Genomic DNA, 20,237 nt, shown 5'->3' with positions numbered 1-20,237 from the left:
GGTACAATCAATGATTCTGGGTATGACCACTTTTAGGGAAAAATAGTTTGCAATAAAAATACTCAAGAAACTCCATGTCCTCTCCCCTTAGCCCTGTCCTCCAGGAGCTGGTTAAAACAAAACTAAGATAAGTGACATCCCCCAAGAGTAATACTATAGTTTTAACAGGGCATTGCTGAACATTCAGGGAAGACCTAGAAAAAAAGGTGAAATCATGAGTGAACTGAAGGTTAAGTTTCATATTTAGAACTTGTTTTTAAGTATTTCTTGTAGTTTAAATGTGCTTTTGTGCTGGCTGAGAAGAAAATATTGCTTACATCATCAATAACCAAAAGAATTTCAATATTGTGAAGAGTTGTTTTTTTTTTAACATTTTAGCACATTTTTTAAAAAGGGCATTAAACATTCTGACCCTTTAAAAAATATGCTTAGATACATGTAAAAGCTATGGATGGACTAAAAAAATAGATTTTTAAAAACTGATGTGGTCATAATAAAAAAAAAGAACACTTTTATACATAGGATTTTATTTTGCACTGCTATAACAATTTCATTATGGACTAGGGAAGAAAAGGAAAAAAAAAGGATAAAACCATCACGCTGAGTAAGTTACTAAAGCTTTTCTACTTTTTAACAGGGATCTTCCATCTGGTAGATTTATTGTCATATCCCCTTCAAAACAGACAAGAATTACCATATTTAAAAGATTATAGGTTACCACTGAAAGAAAAATTTTACACAGTCACTGTACATCAAGGTTGAAAAACTATCCTGCATGGAAAATATACTTAGAAATCATGTGAATAAAAGAAAAGTTATTGTGTTTAAGGAAAAATTGAAGTCCTCATAATGTGCCACCTAAATGTGGACATTCATTCTTCTTGGAGTCGCTTAGGTGTATGAAGTTCTTGCTTCTGCCCATTTCACTCATTATACTGTGTTTTTACCCAACAGCATTCATTAAGGCAAACAAATCCTTTTCTGAGGAGGTCTTAAAGAAATTGTGGACAAACAGCAAACTTTTGGCATTAAAACAGGTTAACACATACATAGCCTTTATAATGTACATTAAGCATATTTTTCTTGGACTAATGACAAGAGAAGATGAACATGCTTGCTAACAATGTCAAAAAGTTTAAAATTCAGTGTCCAAGCAATTCCTAACAATGCTTTAAGCTCTAAACAGTTTAGAATTTATGCAAATGCATTAATGAATTCAAGCTTGGCAAATTACACCCAAGCAGGTTATTAAACTATATATACAGAAAGTAACTGATAAATATAGAATTAAAAGAATCCTTCTGTTTTTCCTTATAGCCTTGAAAGTTGACAAACTTTTTGAGGACAGTTCTATTAATATTAAGCATTAGGTAACCACAGGTGTTGGGAAACCTAACTACACAAACTGATTTAAAATACTCAAGATGACTTTGTAGTGTTTAATACAATTCAGTTCGTAGGTAAGGGCACAAGACAACATTTAACAAAAATAATCACATCAATTGACCTAGAAATCAAATGCAAATAGATATGAATACAATCTCCAAAATCTGTCTTTTTAAGTGAACATTAACCATTTATTCAAAGTTATACAAGAATTTGAAAGAGTAAAGTCTTCTGTGACATAAAGCCATTTCAAATAGTTTCATGTCTCAGCTGAGTAGGAGAGGGTGAAAGGAGCAGTGAGTAGCCCCATTTGGGCAGCGCGACGGTAAAAACAGACTCAACAGCAGCCTCCTCCAGCCTGCTGTCCTCCCTGATTGCCTGCAAGCGTGGCGTTGGTAGCAGCATGCTGAGGGCCAATTTTAATGCCATTTGCCTGAAATAAAAGACAAAGAATAATACATGTAACTGGATCCAATAAAAATCCATTGCTTTCTTAATGATACAATTTTACCAAACAACTCAGAAAAATATTAAGGAGATTTTTACAACAATTAAAACCATCTCTCTCAGGGGCTGTTTCTTACTTTTAGGAACAATATTGTGGAAATATTTCTGAAAACAATTATTGTAAGTCATCTTTAAAAGATAAAACTATGTAAAGCCTATGCTGCTCTAATACAATGTCAAATCTTCTCTCTAGACAGCATTTCTCTTCCATGTTGAATCAGCTGTACAGGCTAAGGGCATAAGAGTGTTCTGTGTCATCAATAATTTCTATGATCCCCAAAGACATGGCAGCTTGCCAAGAACCCACACACAGAGCAGTTCTTTCATTCATCAAACTCACACTTATGTCTTAACCCTCACTCCCTCAAGTGGATTTTACCTAAAAATACAACACTTTGAGAAAAGTAATACAGTAGCTTCAGAAATTAAGCTCTTAAGGAAACTTTACGTCACAGTAAATCTCAGATTTATAGTGCTTGGCAGTTGTTCTGCAACAGTAGTAGCCTTGGGGTTTCTGGCACTAGCTCAGTATTGACAGCAGCTGATGTGGTTTCTTTTCGCTCTTTTGACTCCTCTTTAATAAAAAGCATGCCCTATGGCTCATTGGTTTTGCCCCCTCTGGGCTGGTAGCAACTTCTTGAGGAATCAAGGAGTCAGATTTGGCATTTGGCCAAATAAATCGCATGGCCTGTTGGCTCCTGACAGCACATTACAATCAAAGCTGCACCAGGCACAGTGCAGCAGTCAGCTACTATATGAAACCAGACAGAAACAATGAACGTGCACTTTTACAGAGAGGCTCAATTACTGTTCAATTTATATGGCATTAGTCTCTGAATGGTGTCGCCTTTAAATTAACACAAGATCTATTGCCATATAAACCTAGAAGATAGGATTTAGGAACCATAATACTCCAAATTAAAACAAATGAGAAAAGCAAGTACTTTTTAGAAAATTTAGGCAAACTGTGGTTTCAGCAAAGAATACTGAGGCAAATAATAAAGAGCCTCATTTATGTATAGGCCAAGAGACACATATGCAATGGCTTTCTAGTATAGCGCTTTCCTATCTGTACCTGGGTGAGGAATAAGAGTTTCTTTCTTGGAAGCAAAAAGTCTTCATATAGAATGGCAAATATGTTTATGTAACAGTAAATAAAATGCTAGAGCCATAAAGTGGGGATTTAGGTCAAAATGAAGACCTTTGGTAAACACTCTGAATTATATGCTTCATAGCTTTACATTTTATCCTAATCACGTTGAATAAAAAACAAACACAAAACCCCCAAGGAAAACAAACCAGTGCCAATGGCCAATTACATATATTAATTTAGTTTCCTGAAAATATGCTATGCTATACTAAAAATAATTTCCAAGTTAGGTATTTCCCACTTCCATATCAAATAGGGAGAGCATCATCTTGCATTAGTGACATAGTACATGCATTTACACAACTAGAAAATTATCCCCAAAGCAGATGACACCATATGGACATGTGGATGAAAGTGGATTTTCTTCTCTCTTTGGAGGATTTATATTATTTTGCATTGCTTACAACAAATGGATAGGGTCACTGACTTTAATCCATTTGCGCAGATAGAGTGATGCTCTACTAGAACACAAACATTTAACTATTTTACAATATCCAACAATTTTCAGTTATATGATTATAAACTACAGTATTAAATGAAACCACATATCCATTTTAGGAATTAAAAAATATAAAATCATGAATCCAAGTAATTAAAATTCAGTTTTAAATTAATTAAAGTATATGATTATCTAACCACTATGCTATACACCCGAAACTAATACAAACAGTAAATGTAAACTGTACTTGAAAAAAACAACCACACATACAAATAAATTAATATTAGCCAATAATTTTAATATGTATATACCTCATTATTAATGTCAAAGACTCCTTCTTGGATTTTTTCATAAATCTCTTTTGCTGTATTAATAAATGCCTGAAATATAAGGTAGAAAAATTGGTTCAAATTATTTAAAACCACATAGAAAAAGGTTATTATATAAAAGCTATACAGAATGTCATAAAGTTCAACATAAGAAAATCAACCAATTAGTCATACATTATAGTAATAGAATAAAGGACAAAAATCACATACTAATGTCAATAGATGCAGAAGAAGCATTTGACAAAATCCAATAATCTTTCATGGTAAAAACACTCAACAAGCCGAAACCGGTTTGGCTCAGTGGATAGAGCGTCGGCCTGCGGACTGAAAGGTCCCAGGTTCGATTCCGGTCAAGGGCATGTACCTGGGTTGCGGGCACATCCCCATTAGGAGATGTGCAGGAGGCAGCTGATCGATGTTTCTCTCTCATCGATGTTTCTAACTCTCTATCTCTCTCCCTTTCTCTCTGTAAAAAATCAATAAAATATATTTAAAACAAAACAAAACAAAACAAAACACTCAACAAAGTAGGACTAGGAGGAAAATTCCTTAACCTGATAAAAAGCATCTAAGAAAAACCGGTAACTAACACTGTATCCAGTGGAGAAGGCTGAAAGCTTTCTCCCTAAGATCAACAACAGATCAAGAGCCCAGCTGGCGTGGCTCAGTGGTTGAGTGTTGATCTATGAACCAGGAGGTCACGGTTCGATTCCTGGTCAAGGCACATGCCCGGGTTGTGGGCTCCATTCCCAATTAGGGGGCATGCAGGAGGCAGCCAATCAATGATTCTCTTATCACTGATGTTTCTATCTCTCTCTCCCTTCCTCTCTGAAATCAATAAAAATATATTTTAAAAAAAGAACAGAGCAAAAATGTATATGAACATTCATTAGTATTATTAGCAGCAATAGCCAAAAGGTGAAAACAACACAAATGTTCATCAACTGACGAATGAAGCCCAAAATGTGGTATAGCCATATAATGGAATTGTACTCAGCCATAAAAAATGAAGTACTGCTTCATGCTAAATATGGATGAAACTTAAAAACATTATGCCAAGTAAAAGAAGCCAGACATAAAAGAACACATTTAATTTGATTCCATATATATGAAATGTTCAAAGAGATCAATCTAGAGAGAGAGAAAGTAGATTATTGGTTGTTAGGGGTTAAGAGAAGGGGGAAATGGAGAACAACTGCTAACGAATATGGGGTTCAGGTTAGGGTGATGAAACTTCTGAAATTAGTGGTAATGGTTGCACAACTTTGTGAATATGCTAAAACCCATTGAACGGTACCCTTTAACAGCACACAGGAGAAAAACATGTCAACTATATAAACTACATTACGTTCATGTTGAAACTAGCTTACTTCTGGAGGTTACTGTTCCACACAACATCCTTTTGGCCAGGACAATGTATTACTTAGTATTCAGTTAGAGACAGAAAAATCAAAGTATGCTTATCATACAGAGATGAAAAGGCAGCTCATGCCATGTTGAATCAAGTTTCACCCTTTTTTCATACAGCACACTACTAAATACCAACATTAATCCACAAACATTCTATAGTTATGCAAAATATTGAAACACTATATGCAAGCATTGCCAATGCTATGGAAGGTGTTTCTAAATTATAAGATTTGAGAGGTCACAAAAAACAGTATTAAGACAACAGGTCCTCTTTAGCATTCTATAAAAATTCATAAAGATATCTTTTCTTTTACTACCACTGAGACAGACTTAATTCAAATTTTGAAAAGTAAACAGCATTCATGGAGAGGAACAAATCACACCTTTCGTCTTTTCCACACTGGAAATATCTGACTGCTGAACTTGCCACCAGAGCTTTTGTTTCCTAATTAACAGGACTGATATGTTTTCACCTTTAAAGGCCTTACAGCTCCCCAGAGTAATCAATCTACTGCAGCTCAATTACTGCACCAAGAACACACCAGTCAGGGAAGGAGACATGAACGACTGCGGCAGGAGCAGAGAGATATGAATATGCATAAACTCTAAGTGGCTGATCGAATCATCAGAGAGGGTCATGAGAATTTGCAGCAAAATAATGAGAAGAATTAATCACTGCAGATTCATAAGGCACTTGGGAAGTGAGTGCACCTTTCATGTGTGTGCTGGAGTTAAAGGGAAGGAGAAACGGGCTTTCAGCCAGCTATGAATTGATTTATATTCCTCAAAATTGAAGTTATCCTGATAAATCAGGAAAAATTTAACTTTATTTCCAATAACATGGCAATTATGGTGATGGCTTCAGAAACCAGGCTGACTAAATACTGAAGTCAACAGATTCATAAATTCACAGGGCTGGAATTCCTTGTAGGGGCACCCATATGTGTACATTTCACTAGAACGTTACACAGAGCTACAAGGTCCTATAAGTGAGTTATAACTTTATATAAACACTTACGTTATAAAAGTCAATATTAAATGTGCAATTTAACAAATTGACTTTTTGCTAAGGAGTTGATGAATCACTTTAAAAACTGCCTTAAGAAAAAAATAAATAAAACCTATCTTAAAGCTACACTACATAAAATTAAATAAATAAAACCTATCTTAAGAAAGCTACACTACATAAAATTTCCTAATCACTAATTCTATTGCTAAATAGTACTTATTATAGAGCAGATACTAGATAAGTGGATTGTTTATCTATATCACAGTGAAAAATATTTAATATTATTAAGTGATTAATTACTGATCAATTTTAATGAGTCCTCAGAGTTTAAAACCCAATGTGACAAATGTAGATATTAGTGTACCTGCTTTAAAAATGTGTGGCTATAAACGAAAATTACCCAGTTCCTAAATACAATGAACATTAAGGCTTATTAGAGCTCAAATGAAACTTTTAAGGTAAGAGTCTTGGGTGTCACAGACAATATCTGTCCACTAAAGCTGCAAAGCATCTCAAGAACTTGGAAAGACAAGAGATACATAATTATTGCAATAATTGGCCAACATTTTCTTTAATTTCTCATTTCACTCTGGTCACTAAAAATCAAGCCCCATATATATTTTTCAAGGTAGAAATGTAACATTCTGAAATATCTTTAGAACACAGAAAAAAAAATGAGGAAATTAGCAACAAGTTAAATAGATAATACAAAGGCTTTACTTTAAAAGCTCATGCTTTAACAAGACAGCCTTAACTTAAAATTCCTTTCAATTTTAGAATTTTAATCAGTTTTACCTTTTCCATTTTCTAGGCTATAGAAGCAAATTCTGAGGCAGGGGGAGAAGAAATAAAGAGAGCAGGCGTGAGGGGTGTGTCTGTGCACCTGGTAAGCGGGGATGAGCATGTGTAGCATTAGGGGAAGGGGTACGGGGGGACTTGCACTCCACAGCAGCTGTGGCAGCAACAGACTTGTGCAGATAGCTCCTGACGGCAGAGTACAAGTGTTAATGACGATGGTCCTAGTCATCCAGGAGAGGGAGGCTCAGTATTTCCCGTTTAACATAAGAAATAGAAAAATACGTTTTTAAGAACTTTTATCATTATTCTTACAAGTTTGATGTTTACAAGGGTGAGATTAAAAATCTATGTGGAACACTTATTTCCTTAATATCAGAAAAATGAGCAAGCTGATGGCATACCTACAGAAAAATTTTAACATTAGTTAACACAATACTTCTGAAACATGACATCTTAAAGATCATTACAGGTTTTGTGACACATAAGTAAGAACATTATGTTCATATATACTTCACATTTCACATATAGTTAATCCAAATAGTAACAGGTTACGCGGAATAGGAAAAAGTATTTGCTGAGAAACTCGTGTCAAAGGATTGCATTATCAACCCTGTGAAACAAACAACATCTAGGCAGATCCATGATTATGAAGTATAAACAGATTTCCTTGCAGACAACTTAATTTGGTGAGCCTCTTGCTCTCCCATGCAGTGCTCCATTTCAGTATCAGGAGCCTGACTCTCTTCATTTTACCATTAGCGCTCCCCCTTTGCCCTACTTTGATTAATTGCCATGTTCAGTCCTTTACCTTCATTAGCCATTAATTGCCTTCCACCTCATACACTAATCTTTCAACCCTTGGCAGTATTATCTGAATGGTCCTGAGAATATCTAAACTTAACACATCGCGGGCGGATCACGAGCATTCTCATGTTTTCATATTATACAGTGTTTTACATAAATGTTAAAGGCACGCCTTAAAATTAAATACCCATTTGTATTTTGAAGTTATTTATTACATGTTTTTACAAGCTAATATCTTTTTAAAGTATGATACTTTGTAAAACATTTTTTGTACTTGTTCAATAGAAACTTATCTGGCCACTGGGTAAAGCTAGCAATAAAACTACTGGTGCTCAATGTGTTAAGTAAATTTTCAGGGACTTTTATAGCACAAATCAAAGTAAATGTACGGCAAAACTATAAATGCATTATGATTCAAATACCTATTCAGCAAACACACTAACACCCTACCTTTAACATTTGTCATTTACCCAAGGGCATCTATTATATTGTTACCACAGGTCAACACTTCTCTAGGCACTATGGAAGATACAGGAAGAGGATGTAGTTCCTATGGTTGCTGAAATAATTTAGTTGGGAGAATCTAAGCACAAGGCTTAAATCTGTTGAAGATGCGGGAAAAAGAAACGTTCTGTGCTGAGTGGCATAGGGAGAACATGTGCAGGGCAGGACTGAGGCAGGTTTGGCTGCAGGCCGTGCACAATGTGCTAAGAGGGCCTTCACAGCTGACGAGAGAGAATAAAGGGAAAAATATATTTTTATTATGGTTTAACAGTTTTAAAGGCAAAATACTGAAAATAAATTCTCTACAACAGATTAACACTTAAATTATTTCCTTATGTAACATGCTGCCACCTGGTGGAAAGATAAAAATTACAGTGCTTATTAGGTAAGAATTCAAAATAAATCAAAGTATCTGTTTTATTTAAACATCTTGAACAAATGCTAGAGACAAAGTACCCTGTAAAATAAGCGACTCTTTAGTTTTCTCCTAGAACAGTGGTTCTCAGCCTTGGCTGCATATTAGAATCACCTGGGAATCTTTTTAAAATCCTGATTTCTGGGCTTCATCCTCCAGAAATTCTTTCTTTGTTATGAGATGGGGCCACAACATTAGTAACAAAGAAACAGAATTTCCGGAGGATGAGGCCCGGAAATCAGGATTTTATTTTATTTTATTTATTTTTTAAAATATATTTTATTGATTTTTTACAGAGAGCAAGGGAGAGGGATAGAGAGTTAGAAACATTGATGAGAGAGAAACATAGATCAGCTGCCTCCTGCACACCCCCTACTGGGGATGTGCCCGCAACCAAAGTACATGCCCTTGACTGGAATTGAACCTGGGACCCTTCAGTCCGCAGGCCAACACTCTATCCACTGAGCCAAATCGGTTAGGGCCGGAAATGAGGATTTTAAAAAGATTCCCTAGTGATTCTAATGTGCAGCCAAGGTTGAGAACCACTGTCCTAGAAGAAAACACAAGATAACTAAACTGCTGTTTACTTTTCTTCTCAATTGCTCACAATGCTACGGATGTTACAGGTGTCCATTTGCCAAAGCTAATAACAACCAGTATTTACTAAGTGCTTACTATAGGCCAGTCACTATTCTAAATGATTTATATAGGTGTTTATTATTTCTGAAGAAAAAGTCAAAGTATGTATAATAATAAGGAAATTAATTTTCTTTCATTTGCTTTCAAGAAAATCTGGTTGTGCCCTAGCTGGTTTGGCTCAGTGGATAGAGCGTGGGCCTGTGGACTGATGGGTCCCGGGTTCAATTCCAGTCAAGGGCACATGCCCAAGTTGTGGGCTGAGTCCTCAGTAGGGGGCATGCAGGAGGCAGCAAATCAATGATTCTCTCTCATCACTGATGTTTCTATCTGTCTTCCTCTCCCTTCCTTTCTGAAATCAATAAAAATATACTTAAAAAAAAATAAAAGACAATCTTTTTGTGGGATGAAGGTATTTATACCTACTATAAGATTAGCAGAATGGTTAAGAGTGGGGCTCTAGAACCAGACTTTCTAGGTTCAAACCTCGTGTGTTGCTTTGGACTCACTGCTTAACCTTCCTGTAAACAGGATAATAATGGTGCCTATTTCATATTAATTGTTGGGAGGATGAATGTAACACATTCATGAATGTAACACAATGAAAACAGTGCTTGCCATGTAGCACTTGATGCACACTAGCTTTTCTCATCATGAATATTTGAGTGTGGTGACATGTGGGGAACGACAGGAGAAGAGGGCACAGGTGCTAGATGTGAATGTTCCCTGAAACACTGTAGACTAAAGGAGAGAAACAGTGATCAACGCTCTTCAGTGAGTTGAAAGTAGTTCCTGATTAAATAAAGCTAAACACTTAAGCCCTGGCTGGTTTGGCTCAGTGGATACAGTGTTGGCCTGCGGACTGAAGGGTCCCGGGTTCGATTCCGGTCAAGGGCACATGCCCGGTTGCGGGCTCGATCCCCAGTAGGGGGCGTACAGGAGGCAGCCAATCAATGATTCTCATCATTGATGTTTCTATTTCTCTCACCTTCTCGCTTCCTCTCTGAAATCAATAAAAATATATATTTTTTTAAAAAGCTAAACACTTAAAAAGTAAATTAGCAACACATAATGTGTTCAGTGAGCCCTAAAGAATAAAATATATTGAGGTCAGACTTAAAGATAGGAAAGTTTTGGGAAAAGGACATTAGATAGAATTCAAGATTGCGCAGTTTAAATACAAAACTCCTTCAAATTCTGCTACTTTAAAATGTTTTGACTTTATTTGGTTTAGCTTCAGTGGGAGAGGACTCATACATACATCATCCAATATAGTAGCTTTCAAATTGTATTTCATGGAAATCCTGCAAGGGCCACCCTTGGGGATGAGGTAGGAAGTAGGCAGAGCCCAGTGAAGGGAGACCATTTTCTCATCTTCCCCGCTCATTTCCCACAGCATCCCACCTCCAATTCCAAAGCAAACACAGTCTACTTTTATTTCTTTCATACTGAGTTTCTTGTGTTCCATTAAAAGAAAGAGGACCACTGCTGTATTTGATTTAAAAAGCACACTTCTCACATCCTTTAAAAAGCTTCTAGTTAAAAATTATTTTGGATTTCTAGGATTATTTTGGGAAGTACTTAATATTTGTGATTATTTTCATCCTTTGTATCTTTCCTTCCCTTTACAAAAATTAACAGCACCGGTAAATATTTATTAAGGATGACCAGAGGTGGCCTAAACAAATCTTGACCAATTTTACCAGGAAAATAAAGGCGGGAAGGAACTGGAATATTTAGGTTAGAAGGGTTTGGGAGATTATAGTATTTAAGAATTTCCTATTCCTATTTTCTGTCAGAAAATAGGAATATGTTTAACTCCTTAGTAATTTATTTCTTCCATTAAACAGGCATTTACTGAGTACTTGATTAGTACCAAGCACTGAGCATACTCAGGTAAATTATGAGTATCTTTAACCTCAAGGGTATGGTACAGGATAGATGTAATTCAAAACTGAAACAGTGTGGAAACTTCCACCATAGGGAAAATGTGGCATGAACAGCTGATGGAAAACACTGTCAAGAGAAAAAGTCCTGTGAGTGAAGGCCTGAGCGATAAGCAAGCTCCTATTCATTTATTAGGAAAACTGAGGGGAGGAAAGAGCATTTTGGACAGAGGGGCAGATTTTAAGCTCAGTTGGAAGCTGAGGTCAGACAGACATGTCTAGAAGTGGCCCACTAGACATCAAGAAACCCTGAAAAGGTACGAAACAGGTGGGAGACAGTATCATGATAGTTTAGCAGGGGTGGGGAATGTCCAACCTGTGGGCCGTATAAGGCTCAAGAAAGCATTTGGTCTGGCCCTGCAAAGGCATTAGGAGTTAATGAAATGTTTGAACAAATACAGCAGGCTAATTAAAAAAAAAATACATTTTTATTGATTTGAGAGAGAGGGAGAGGGAGAGAGAGATAGAAACATCAATGATGAGAATCATCGATTGGCTGCCTCCTACAACGCCCCTTACTGGGGATCAAGCCCCCAACATGGACATGTGCCCTTGACCAGAATCGAAACAGGGAACCTTTAGTCCACAGGCCGACGCTCTATCCACTGAGCCAAACTGGCTAGGGCCTAGCAGGCTAATTTTTAGGTTGATATTTTGTATGGCTCATGAACGATGTTACAAATATCCAAGTGGCCCTTGACTGAATAAAGGTTCCCCAGCCCTAGTTAAAGGATGAATTATAAGGAGGTAAAACTGGCAAGAGGGAGGCCAGTAAGGAGTCACTTAGTATCTATTTTGGAGAAATTAGCAGGACTTCTTAAGTAGGGTAAGAATGGTAAGGTGTTTAAGGAGGAATCCACTTTTGGCTTAAGTGACTGAGATGGAAGGGTATGCCGTGAATAAAAAAGGAAGAAAACCAGGTTTCAAGGATGGAATGAAGGGTTATTTTATACACGGAATTCTAATGCTTATGTCATATACAGGTGGGAAAATCTTGGTAGTTGGTGATCTATCTATAAACTGTGAGCCTATGAATATATACTACAGATCAATGTGCGCGTGTATCAGTGTGTGATCTGCACACATCAGCATGATTTTCTTCAGTAAAGTTTAGCTATCCTGGTTTAAAAGTAGAGAAGATGAATGTAACTTTCTTAAGTTAGTGTGCTTTGGATCATCCTTAAAGTTCCCTAGGGTGATGGCTAAATAAGGACAGAGAAGCTGATGCTAGTTAGCAAAATCTTCCAATTTGTGCAAGAGAGTAGTAAATATTTATTAAACTAAACTCTCCTCAAGCCTGATACAGAGTCAGGTCAGATTTCCAGTGAAAAGGCCTGACAACACAGACCAAGGCAAGTAGGATGTGTCCTCAATCAAATTAAGTCTGTGGATTTTCAAGTGCAGGAACAAGACACAAGTCTTAGCAAGGGACCTTGAAATTGGTCTTCTTTGTTACTGAAGTCTTATCAAGTCATGAGTTTTCCCCTGACATAGAAATCCACCTATCTGATGTCAGTTTAGATGGCCTGGCAGGTTTCTGCAATCTGTCTCAGGGTTAGCTGGCTGGATTTTCATCTCAGCTCTATCTTTAGCACTTTAACAGCTAAGCCAAGAATGTCCAGTGCTGATTTTTCAACAGTTTTAAGACATTTTTAATTACCAGACTTTTGCCTCAATTTTTCACAGACACACACCACACACATACGTTGTCATAGAATGCTAAGATAAATTCATGCTCAGGATGATAAATGAATGAATGCAGAGAAAAGAGCATATAAATCCTGACTCTGTGTGCTTGTGTGTGGTGGTGTAGGGGAACAGGGAAGTGATGCTATGTATCATTCCCAGAGGAGGCATCAGACTTGACTATATCTTTGAAGGATCAAGCAGGAAAGAAGGGCATTCCAAGTACAGAGAACACTTTCTGTGGAGGGTCAAGAGCACTACCCAGCTGCTGGCTCTTAGTTTAATATGGAGAACACATTGTGGGGAGTTGGCAGAAAAAGAGACTTGTATTATAAGCAAAGGAGTTTGATTCTGAAGCTGTGGGGAACCACATCTGATTTAATAAAATTGGGGTGTGACATTCAATTTTTCATTTTTAGAAAGATCTCACAGGCAACAGTGGAGAGCAAGCATGTCAAACTCAAAGGCCAAATAAATGAGGAATGCGGGACGCCTCATTTGAAGGAAGAGGACAATTTGGAGAGATATTTAACAGGTAGAAATAAGACACAAGAGGAAAATGATACATGGTGACTGAATAAATGACTAAAGTGGTTGGAGAAAGGGACTGCTCTAGGATACTGAAGATCTGCAGACCAGAGAAGGGTTATCAGTTCAGTCTGCATGTGGTAAACTGACCTGCGTGTGGAAGGTCCAAGAGCCACTCATGCAGAGATGTCCAGGTAGCAGTGGTCAATGTGGAGCTGAGCACACACCCTAAGAAGGGTATCTGAAATCATGGATCTAGGTGACATTTCAACACGAAAGAAGCTGGAAAAGGGTCTGGGAAGGCTAAAAGGCACAAAGAGGAGAAAATGGTACTGGAGCTAAGGAAAAAGTATATAGAAGAGAAGTCAAAAAAGCCCCAAGGGATTAAAGTAAGAACAGAAAAGCATTTGTTAGGTGAAGCAATTAGGAGTTCCAGTGTGACCTTGGCCATGCATGGCAGAGAAAGTCACTGAGATGTGAAGCAGAATGAGGAAATGGACATGGGTCTTACTACAAGCTAGAAGAGAACATATCCAGAACTGAAAATGACAGATTTTTAAGATAGCTGAATGTGATTATGTAACTACACGCTGAGAGCCAAGAACCGGTAGAAAAAGAGAGGATGAAGATGATGAGACATTTTGAAGGAATGTCTCTGAGGAGATGGGAAAGGACTCTGCCAGATTCCGCTGTTTCCATACTCCTCAGAGTGAATCCATGATCAGCAGCATCAACATCACTTGAGAACTGGATCCAAAAGCAGACTTTCAGGCCACATCCCAGACCTACTGAATCATAATCTGCATTGTAGCAGGATTCCTAGGTGACTTGAATGGATATTAATGTTTGAGAAGGACTGCTTCAAATACAACTTATTTGGGAAAAAATTTTTTACAATATACTCTGAGCTTCAAAATAGTGTCTACATCCTCCACTGCAATCTGTATGTTACCCTGAAGAGAATAAGCAAAATAAAAGAGACACTAATCCCTTATATGTTGTGTATCCCCACCCCTAATTTCATTTTTTTTGGGGGGGGGGGAGGGAGGATGACTAAATCACACTTGGAAATCTCTGGGTTACATAAAAGTCAACAAGTTTCTCAACAATGGGTTCTCACCCTAACCTGTTTGGCTCAGTGGATAGAGCGTCGGCCTGTGGACTGAAGGGTCCCAGGTTCGATTCTGGTCAAGGGCATGTACCTTGGTTGCGGGCACATCCCCAGTGGGGGGCGTGCAGGAGGCAGCTGATCGATGTTTCTAACTCTCTATCCCTCTCCCTTCCTCTCTGTAAAAAATCAATAAAAAAAACAACAATGGGTTCTCAAAAACTAATATACTGTTGTAAATCCTGTTTTGTATTTTTTAAAAAAGGGGGAAGGTATATCCAGCTCCTCCTAAACTGGTTTGACTATGTAGAAGTGATCATTTTCTAGAGAAAATAGAGATAACGTATGTAAAAGAACTTTGACAATGTGCCGTACAAATATACAACAGCCTTATTATTTCAGCTACTTGACATGTTTCCATCATTTGAAAACACTTCTGAAAGAAATGTTCCACTCTTCTAAATGCTGATAACAGCATGTGCAATACAGATCACTGGGTTCCAGGGACAGGAGAAGGAGCTCATCATCTTCATACCACCTCCTCAGTCTGTCACAGGAGAGACCACAGGGCCAGATCTCCCTGGAACCCTACAGAGCAGGACACTAAACAAAGTTGTGGTTCTGGAATGAACTGCCAGCAGGTGAGGAGCTGTGAACCTGATGGGAAGCCAGGGCAGTTACCAGCAGACATGATATCTTGGTGTCCTCAATATTGCTGGTCACACAGTCGATTCTCATTTGCTAATCAGCAAAATCTTTAGTAAAATGAAGTTCAAAATAATTTTTTTCAACCAGAGGTAAAGAGCCTAAACCTCATACAAAAAGTGATGACAATATAAATGTTCTGCACATTCAGCATAAATATTAGTTGAGTAAGTGATAGGCAACTAAATAAAGGGTTTCCCCCCATATGCTATGCACTCAAATGTGTATAGCATCCAAATATTATGTTTGAAAAGTCAGAATGGAAACTGAAAATGTAAAAAATCAGTTCTGATCTTCAATTACTATGGGAATACCATATAGGCAAGAATATTAGGTTAAAATTGGCTTTTTAATTTCATCGACATTTAGGTCATAGTCTAAAGAGGGTGTACTTTATCACATTTATGAGTATATTTCCTCAGTGAGTTATAAAAAGGACAAATGATAATAAACAGCACATTTGGAGCCATCAAAGTTGTATAAAATTGATTAAAAACCACTTCATAAAAAGAATGATTTCCCTTATTATAACTTGTAATTTGGAAATGATAACTTTATAGTGTGAAAACAAATATACTTAAACATAACACTTATGTACCATATTACTTTGCTAATACAGAGGTTTTATATGAATAAAGAGTTGTGTTTGTATATGATAAATGTTTCTATGTGCATATATGTGTGTGGTTGGTATTAATGTTATATAATTTTATAAACAAACTATCAAGTAGAACTTGTCTCAGAAACTCTTATCTCTGTAAGATCTAGTTTTAGCTATGTCCCAGGCTAACTGCTTTTTGTTTATTCAAATCAACAAGTTTTTCTACCTCTTCAATTGCCTGTGATCACTGTTTCTTTCACACCCTTAGCAACATTAGTATTCTTGATGGCCTCTTTATGTTTTAAAATGGTGCTAATCATATATTTCTCAAGCAACAAAAGCAGTCTCTCCTTTGTTTATTGCCTGAGAGATGTTTTTTGTCATGCTGAGATATCAGCATGAAAAGGTTTTCATGTTGAAAACCTAAGACATTTTTTTCTGTGAACAACTTGGTCGAGAACTGAACTGTTCAAGATGGGAGATGGTCGAGAAACAAGGTTTGACTGTATTTGTCTTGTAGTCTGTACCTTTGCTGAACCCACTTTTCTGTGTGTGTGTGTGTGTGTGTGTGTGTGTGTGTGTGTGTGTGTATTCCTTGGGATTTCCTATAGAGCCAATCGTATCATACACAAACAGATAAGTTTTATCTCTTCCTTTCTGAGTTGTGTGCCTTTATTTACTTGCTTTATTGCACTGGCTAGGACTTCCACCAATATGTTAAATGAATGGTGAGAGCAGACATTCTAGTCTTGTTCCTGATCTTAAGGCTAAAGCATTCAGCCTTTCACCATTAAATATAATGTCAGCTGTAGATTTCTTGTAGATGCTCTTTAAGAAGCTGAGAAAGTCCTTTTCATCCCCCCCGCCCCCATTTTTGAGAATTTTAAAACTATGTGAGTGTTTAATTTTGTCAAATGCTTTTTCAGCATGGACTGCTATAATGTGGTTTTCTTCTTTACCCTATTAAAATGGTGGATTATACGGACTGGCTTTTGAATACTGAACGAGCCTTGCATGTCTGACATAAATTTCATTTGGCCATGATGTATCTATTTTATGTACCTATATATTATTTCATTTATTATTGGAATTCTATCTGCTTATATTTAGCTGAGAATTTTTGTTTATATATTAACTAGAGGCCCGGTGCACAAAAATTTGTGCACTCGGGGGTCCCTCAGCCCAGCCTGTGGCCTCTCGCAGTCTGGGACCCCTCGGGGGATGTCCACCTGCTGGCTTAGGCCTGCTCCCCGGGGGATTGTGCCTAAGCTGGCAGTGATACATCCCTTGGGGGATGTCCACTTGCCAGCGGGCCGAAGCTGCAGTTGAACATCCATAGAGCTGCTGAGGAGGCAGGAGAGGCTCCCACCATCGCCGCTGTGATGCCGTCAGCCTGGCTTGTGGCTGAGCAGAGCTCCCCCTGTGGGAGTGCACTGACTACCAGGGGGCAGCTCCTGCATTGAGCATCTGCCCCCTGGTGGTCAGTGTGTGTCATAGTGACCAGTCATTCCCAGTCGTTCTGCTGTTAGGGTCAATTTGCACATTACTGCCCTAACGGGTTTGGCTCAGTGGATAGAGCGTCGACCTGCGGACTGAAGGGTCCCAGGTTCAATTCTCGTCAAGGGCATGTACTCTGGTTGTGTACACATCCCCAGTAGGGGGTGTGCAGGAGGCAGCTGATCAAAGTTTCGCTCTCATCGATGTTTCTAACTCTCTATCCCTCTCCCTTCCTCTCTGTAAAAAATCAATAAAATATATTTGGAAAAAAAAATTGCATGTGCACATTACCCTTTTATTATATAGGATAGAAGCCTGGTGCACGGGTGGGAGCCAGCTGGTTTGCCCTGAAGGGTGTCCCGGATCAGGGTGGGCAGGGGACCCCCAGCTCCCTACGATCGCCCACGCCGCCCCTGCTCACGATCGCTGGCTCTGCCCATGCTCAGGCCTAACACCTCTGGCCAAGGCATTAGGCCTGGGCAAGGGACCCCCAGCACCCCACCATCGCCAACTGGCCCCTGCTCCCTGCGATTGACGACTCCGCCCTAATGCCTCTCACCCAGGCATTAGGCTTGGGAAGGGGACCCACAGCTCTCCAAGGGACCTCCTGCTCCACCCCTTCCCAGGCCTAACGCCTGTGGCCAAGGCATTAGGCCTGGGCAGGGGACCCCAAGCTCCCACCATCAGCGACTCTGCCCCTGCTCCCCATGATCGCTGGCACCGCCCCTGCCCAGGCCTAATGCCTCTGGCCGAGGCGTTAGGCCTGGGCAGGGGACCCCTCCAGCTGCAGCCGCCCCGGGATCGCGGGCTCCGCCTCTGCCCAGGCCTAACGCCTCTGGCCGAGGCCTTAGGCCAGGGCAGCAGGGACCCGCAGCTGCAGCCGCCCCTGCCCGGGCCTAACGAGGCGTTAGGCCCGGGCAGGGGACCCCCCCCCAGCTGCAGCCACCCCCCAATCGCGGGCTCCGCCCCCGCCCGGGCCTAACGCCTCGGCTAGAGGCGTTAGGCCCGGGCAGGGGACCCCCCAGGTGCAGCCGCCCTGTGATCGTTGGTACCGCCCCTGCCCAGGCCTAACGCCTCTGGCCAAGGCTTTAGGCCCGGGCAGGGGACCCCTCCAGCTGCAGCTGCCCGGCGATCGCGGGCTCCGCCCCTGCCCGACTCCCATCGCTGGCTCCACCCCTACTTCCCGCTATCACTGGCCAGTGTGGCAAAGGCGCCCGATTCTCCGATCATGGCTGGGGGGGCAGGGCAAACTACAGCAGGAAGGCCGGGGAGGGTGGGGGGGCAGGGGGGGGTTGTAAGAGATCAACCAAAGGACTTGTATGCATGCATATAAGCATAACCAATGGACATAAGACACTGGGGGGTAGGGGAGGCCAGGGGATTGTCAAGGGCGGGGGGAAAAAAAGGAGAAATATGTAATACTCTTTGTAATAATTTAAGCAATAATAAAAAAAAAAAAAGTGGCTATAACTAAGCTACAAATGTTCAGCGTCTTGAAACATTTCCAAACTTCATTAGTGTCCCTTTTCCTCCCTCCCATGCAACATAAAAAAGATTTTAGGGAAAATGTATACAAAGATGTGTTAAAGCATTGTGGCTTTAAGAGAAGGCTCAGAATATAATGGAGTCTGATCTAAGATGAATGTTACAAGGCATTTCAAAGGAAAGAAATTTTCCTACTTTATGATATTCAAAGACTATCAGTGATTAAAAAGCTTATGGAAGAATATACTAATAAATATTCAAGTATATAAAACAAGTGTATTAAGTAAAAAGATAATAAACATTTAAAAGGACCCCTTATTTACCTCTTCTACATTGGAAGCAGTCTTAGCAGAAGTTTCCATGAAGATAAGTCCATGTTCTCGTGCAAAAGCTTCACCTTCTTCTTTTTTTACTTCTCTTCTAGATTCTAAATCACTAAACACAGGAAAGAAAGCACCATGTTATTAATGAACACAGGACAAATAGAGGCATCTGTAAAAAATGTACCAAAAGTTTTAAAGATGTACTGACCATTCTTTCAATTAATTTTTAATACATAATAAGCAACTGAATTATGCTGGGTATTATGAGGGTCAAAGTGTTTAGAAACACTGCTTAGTTTCAAAGAACTAACGATCAAACAGAAGATTCTGAATTACAGCCCTATAATGCCAAAACTAAGAGAAATCTAAAGGGAACATCTAGCCCAACACCCTGCCTTTGAGTATAGTGGATTCCCAAAGAAGGAACCATTTTACTCAAGTAATAATTTGAGAGAGAAGAACTACACTAGTTTCTTCATCCTTCAGCCAGACTGACTTTCTATGAACGTGATTAAAAATAAGTCACACAATTCTCAGAAGCTAAAGGAAATTGCTTAATAAAATCCAAAGTACTAAGAAAATATATTAACTAGATTATTAATCCATGTTGGCCTAATTCCCAGTAAAGCTGTTAATAGAAAAAGAGAAACAAAAGTCTAAGCTAGAAATCTGGGACAAAAGCATGGTATTCATTTTTATCATACTGGAACTGTATTAGTAAGGCAGAGGGGGAAAGTCAGTCTACTTCAAGTGTGTCCTGTAAAAAGTTTAAAACTTTACTATTACAAAATATTTTAAGCACATAGAAAAGTATAGAGAATAATATAATATCCATTTAGCCTTGACACAGTATTTTGATGGACTTATATCAGTTTTTCTGTTGAGAAATAAAATCAGTAGTTACACAGCTCAACTGCCTCTCGTGTGTCTGTCTGTTCCTGATCTTATTATCTTCTCTCTTACCTCAAAAA

At 38.9% G+C, this 20,237-nt stretch overlaps 1 protein-coding gene across 1 annotated transcript in view; it reads right to left on the bottom strand.

Annotated features, from left to right (window-relative positions):
- Positions 1 to 510: 510 nt before the first annotated feature.
- Positions 511 to 20,237, bottom strand: part of RAB2A (RAB2A, member RAS oncogene family) — a 68,286-nt gene continuing 48,559 nt past the window's right edge. Inside the window, exons 6-8 of the mRNA XM_006085307.3 lie at positions 19,267 to 19,378; positions 3,794 to 3,862; positions 511 to 1,819 (exon numbers count right to left, since the gene is read on the bottom strand). Coding sequence (XP_006085369.1) covers positions 1,724 to 1,819; positions 3,794 to 3,862; positions 19,267 to 19,378 — 277 coding nt within the window. The 3' untranslated portion in view covers positions 511 to 1,723. The remainder of the gene's footprint in view (positions 1,820 to 3,793; positions 3,863 to 19,266; positions 19,379 to 20,237) is intronic.

Source organism: Myotis lucifugus, unplaced genomic scaffold, assembly GCF_000147115.1.
Source record: "Myotis lucifugus unplaced genomic scaffold, Myoluc2.0 scaffold_17, whole genome shotgun sequence".
In the NCBI taxonomy this organism is placed as follows: domain Eukaryota; kingdom Metazoa; phylum Chordata; class Mammalia; order Chiroptera; family Vespertilionidae; genus Myotis; species Myotis lucifugus.
The sequence above is the reverse complement of the archived record's forward strand: the minus strand, read 5'-3'. Positions and strand labels throughout refer to the sequence as shown.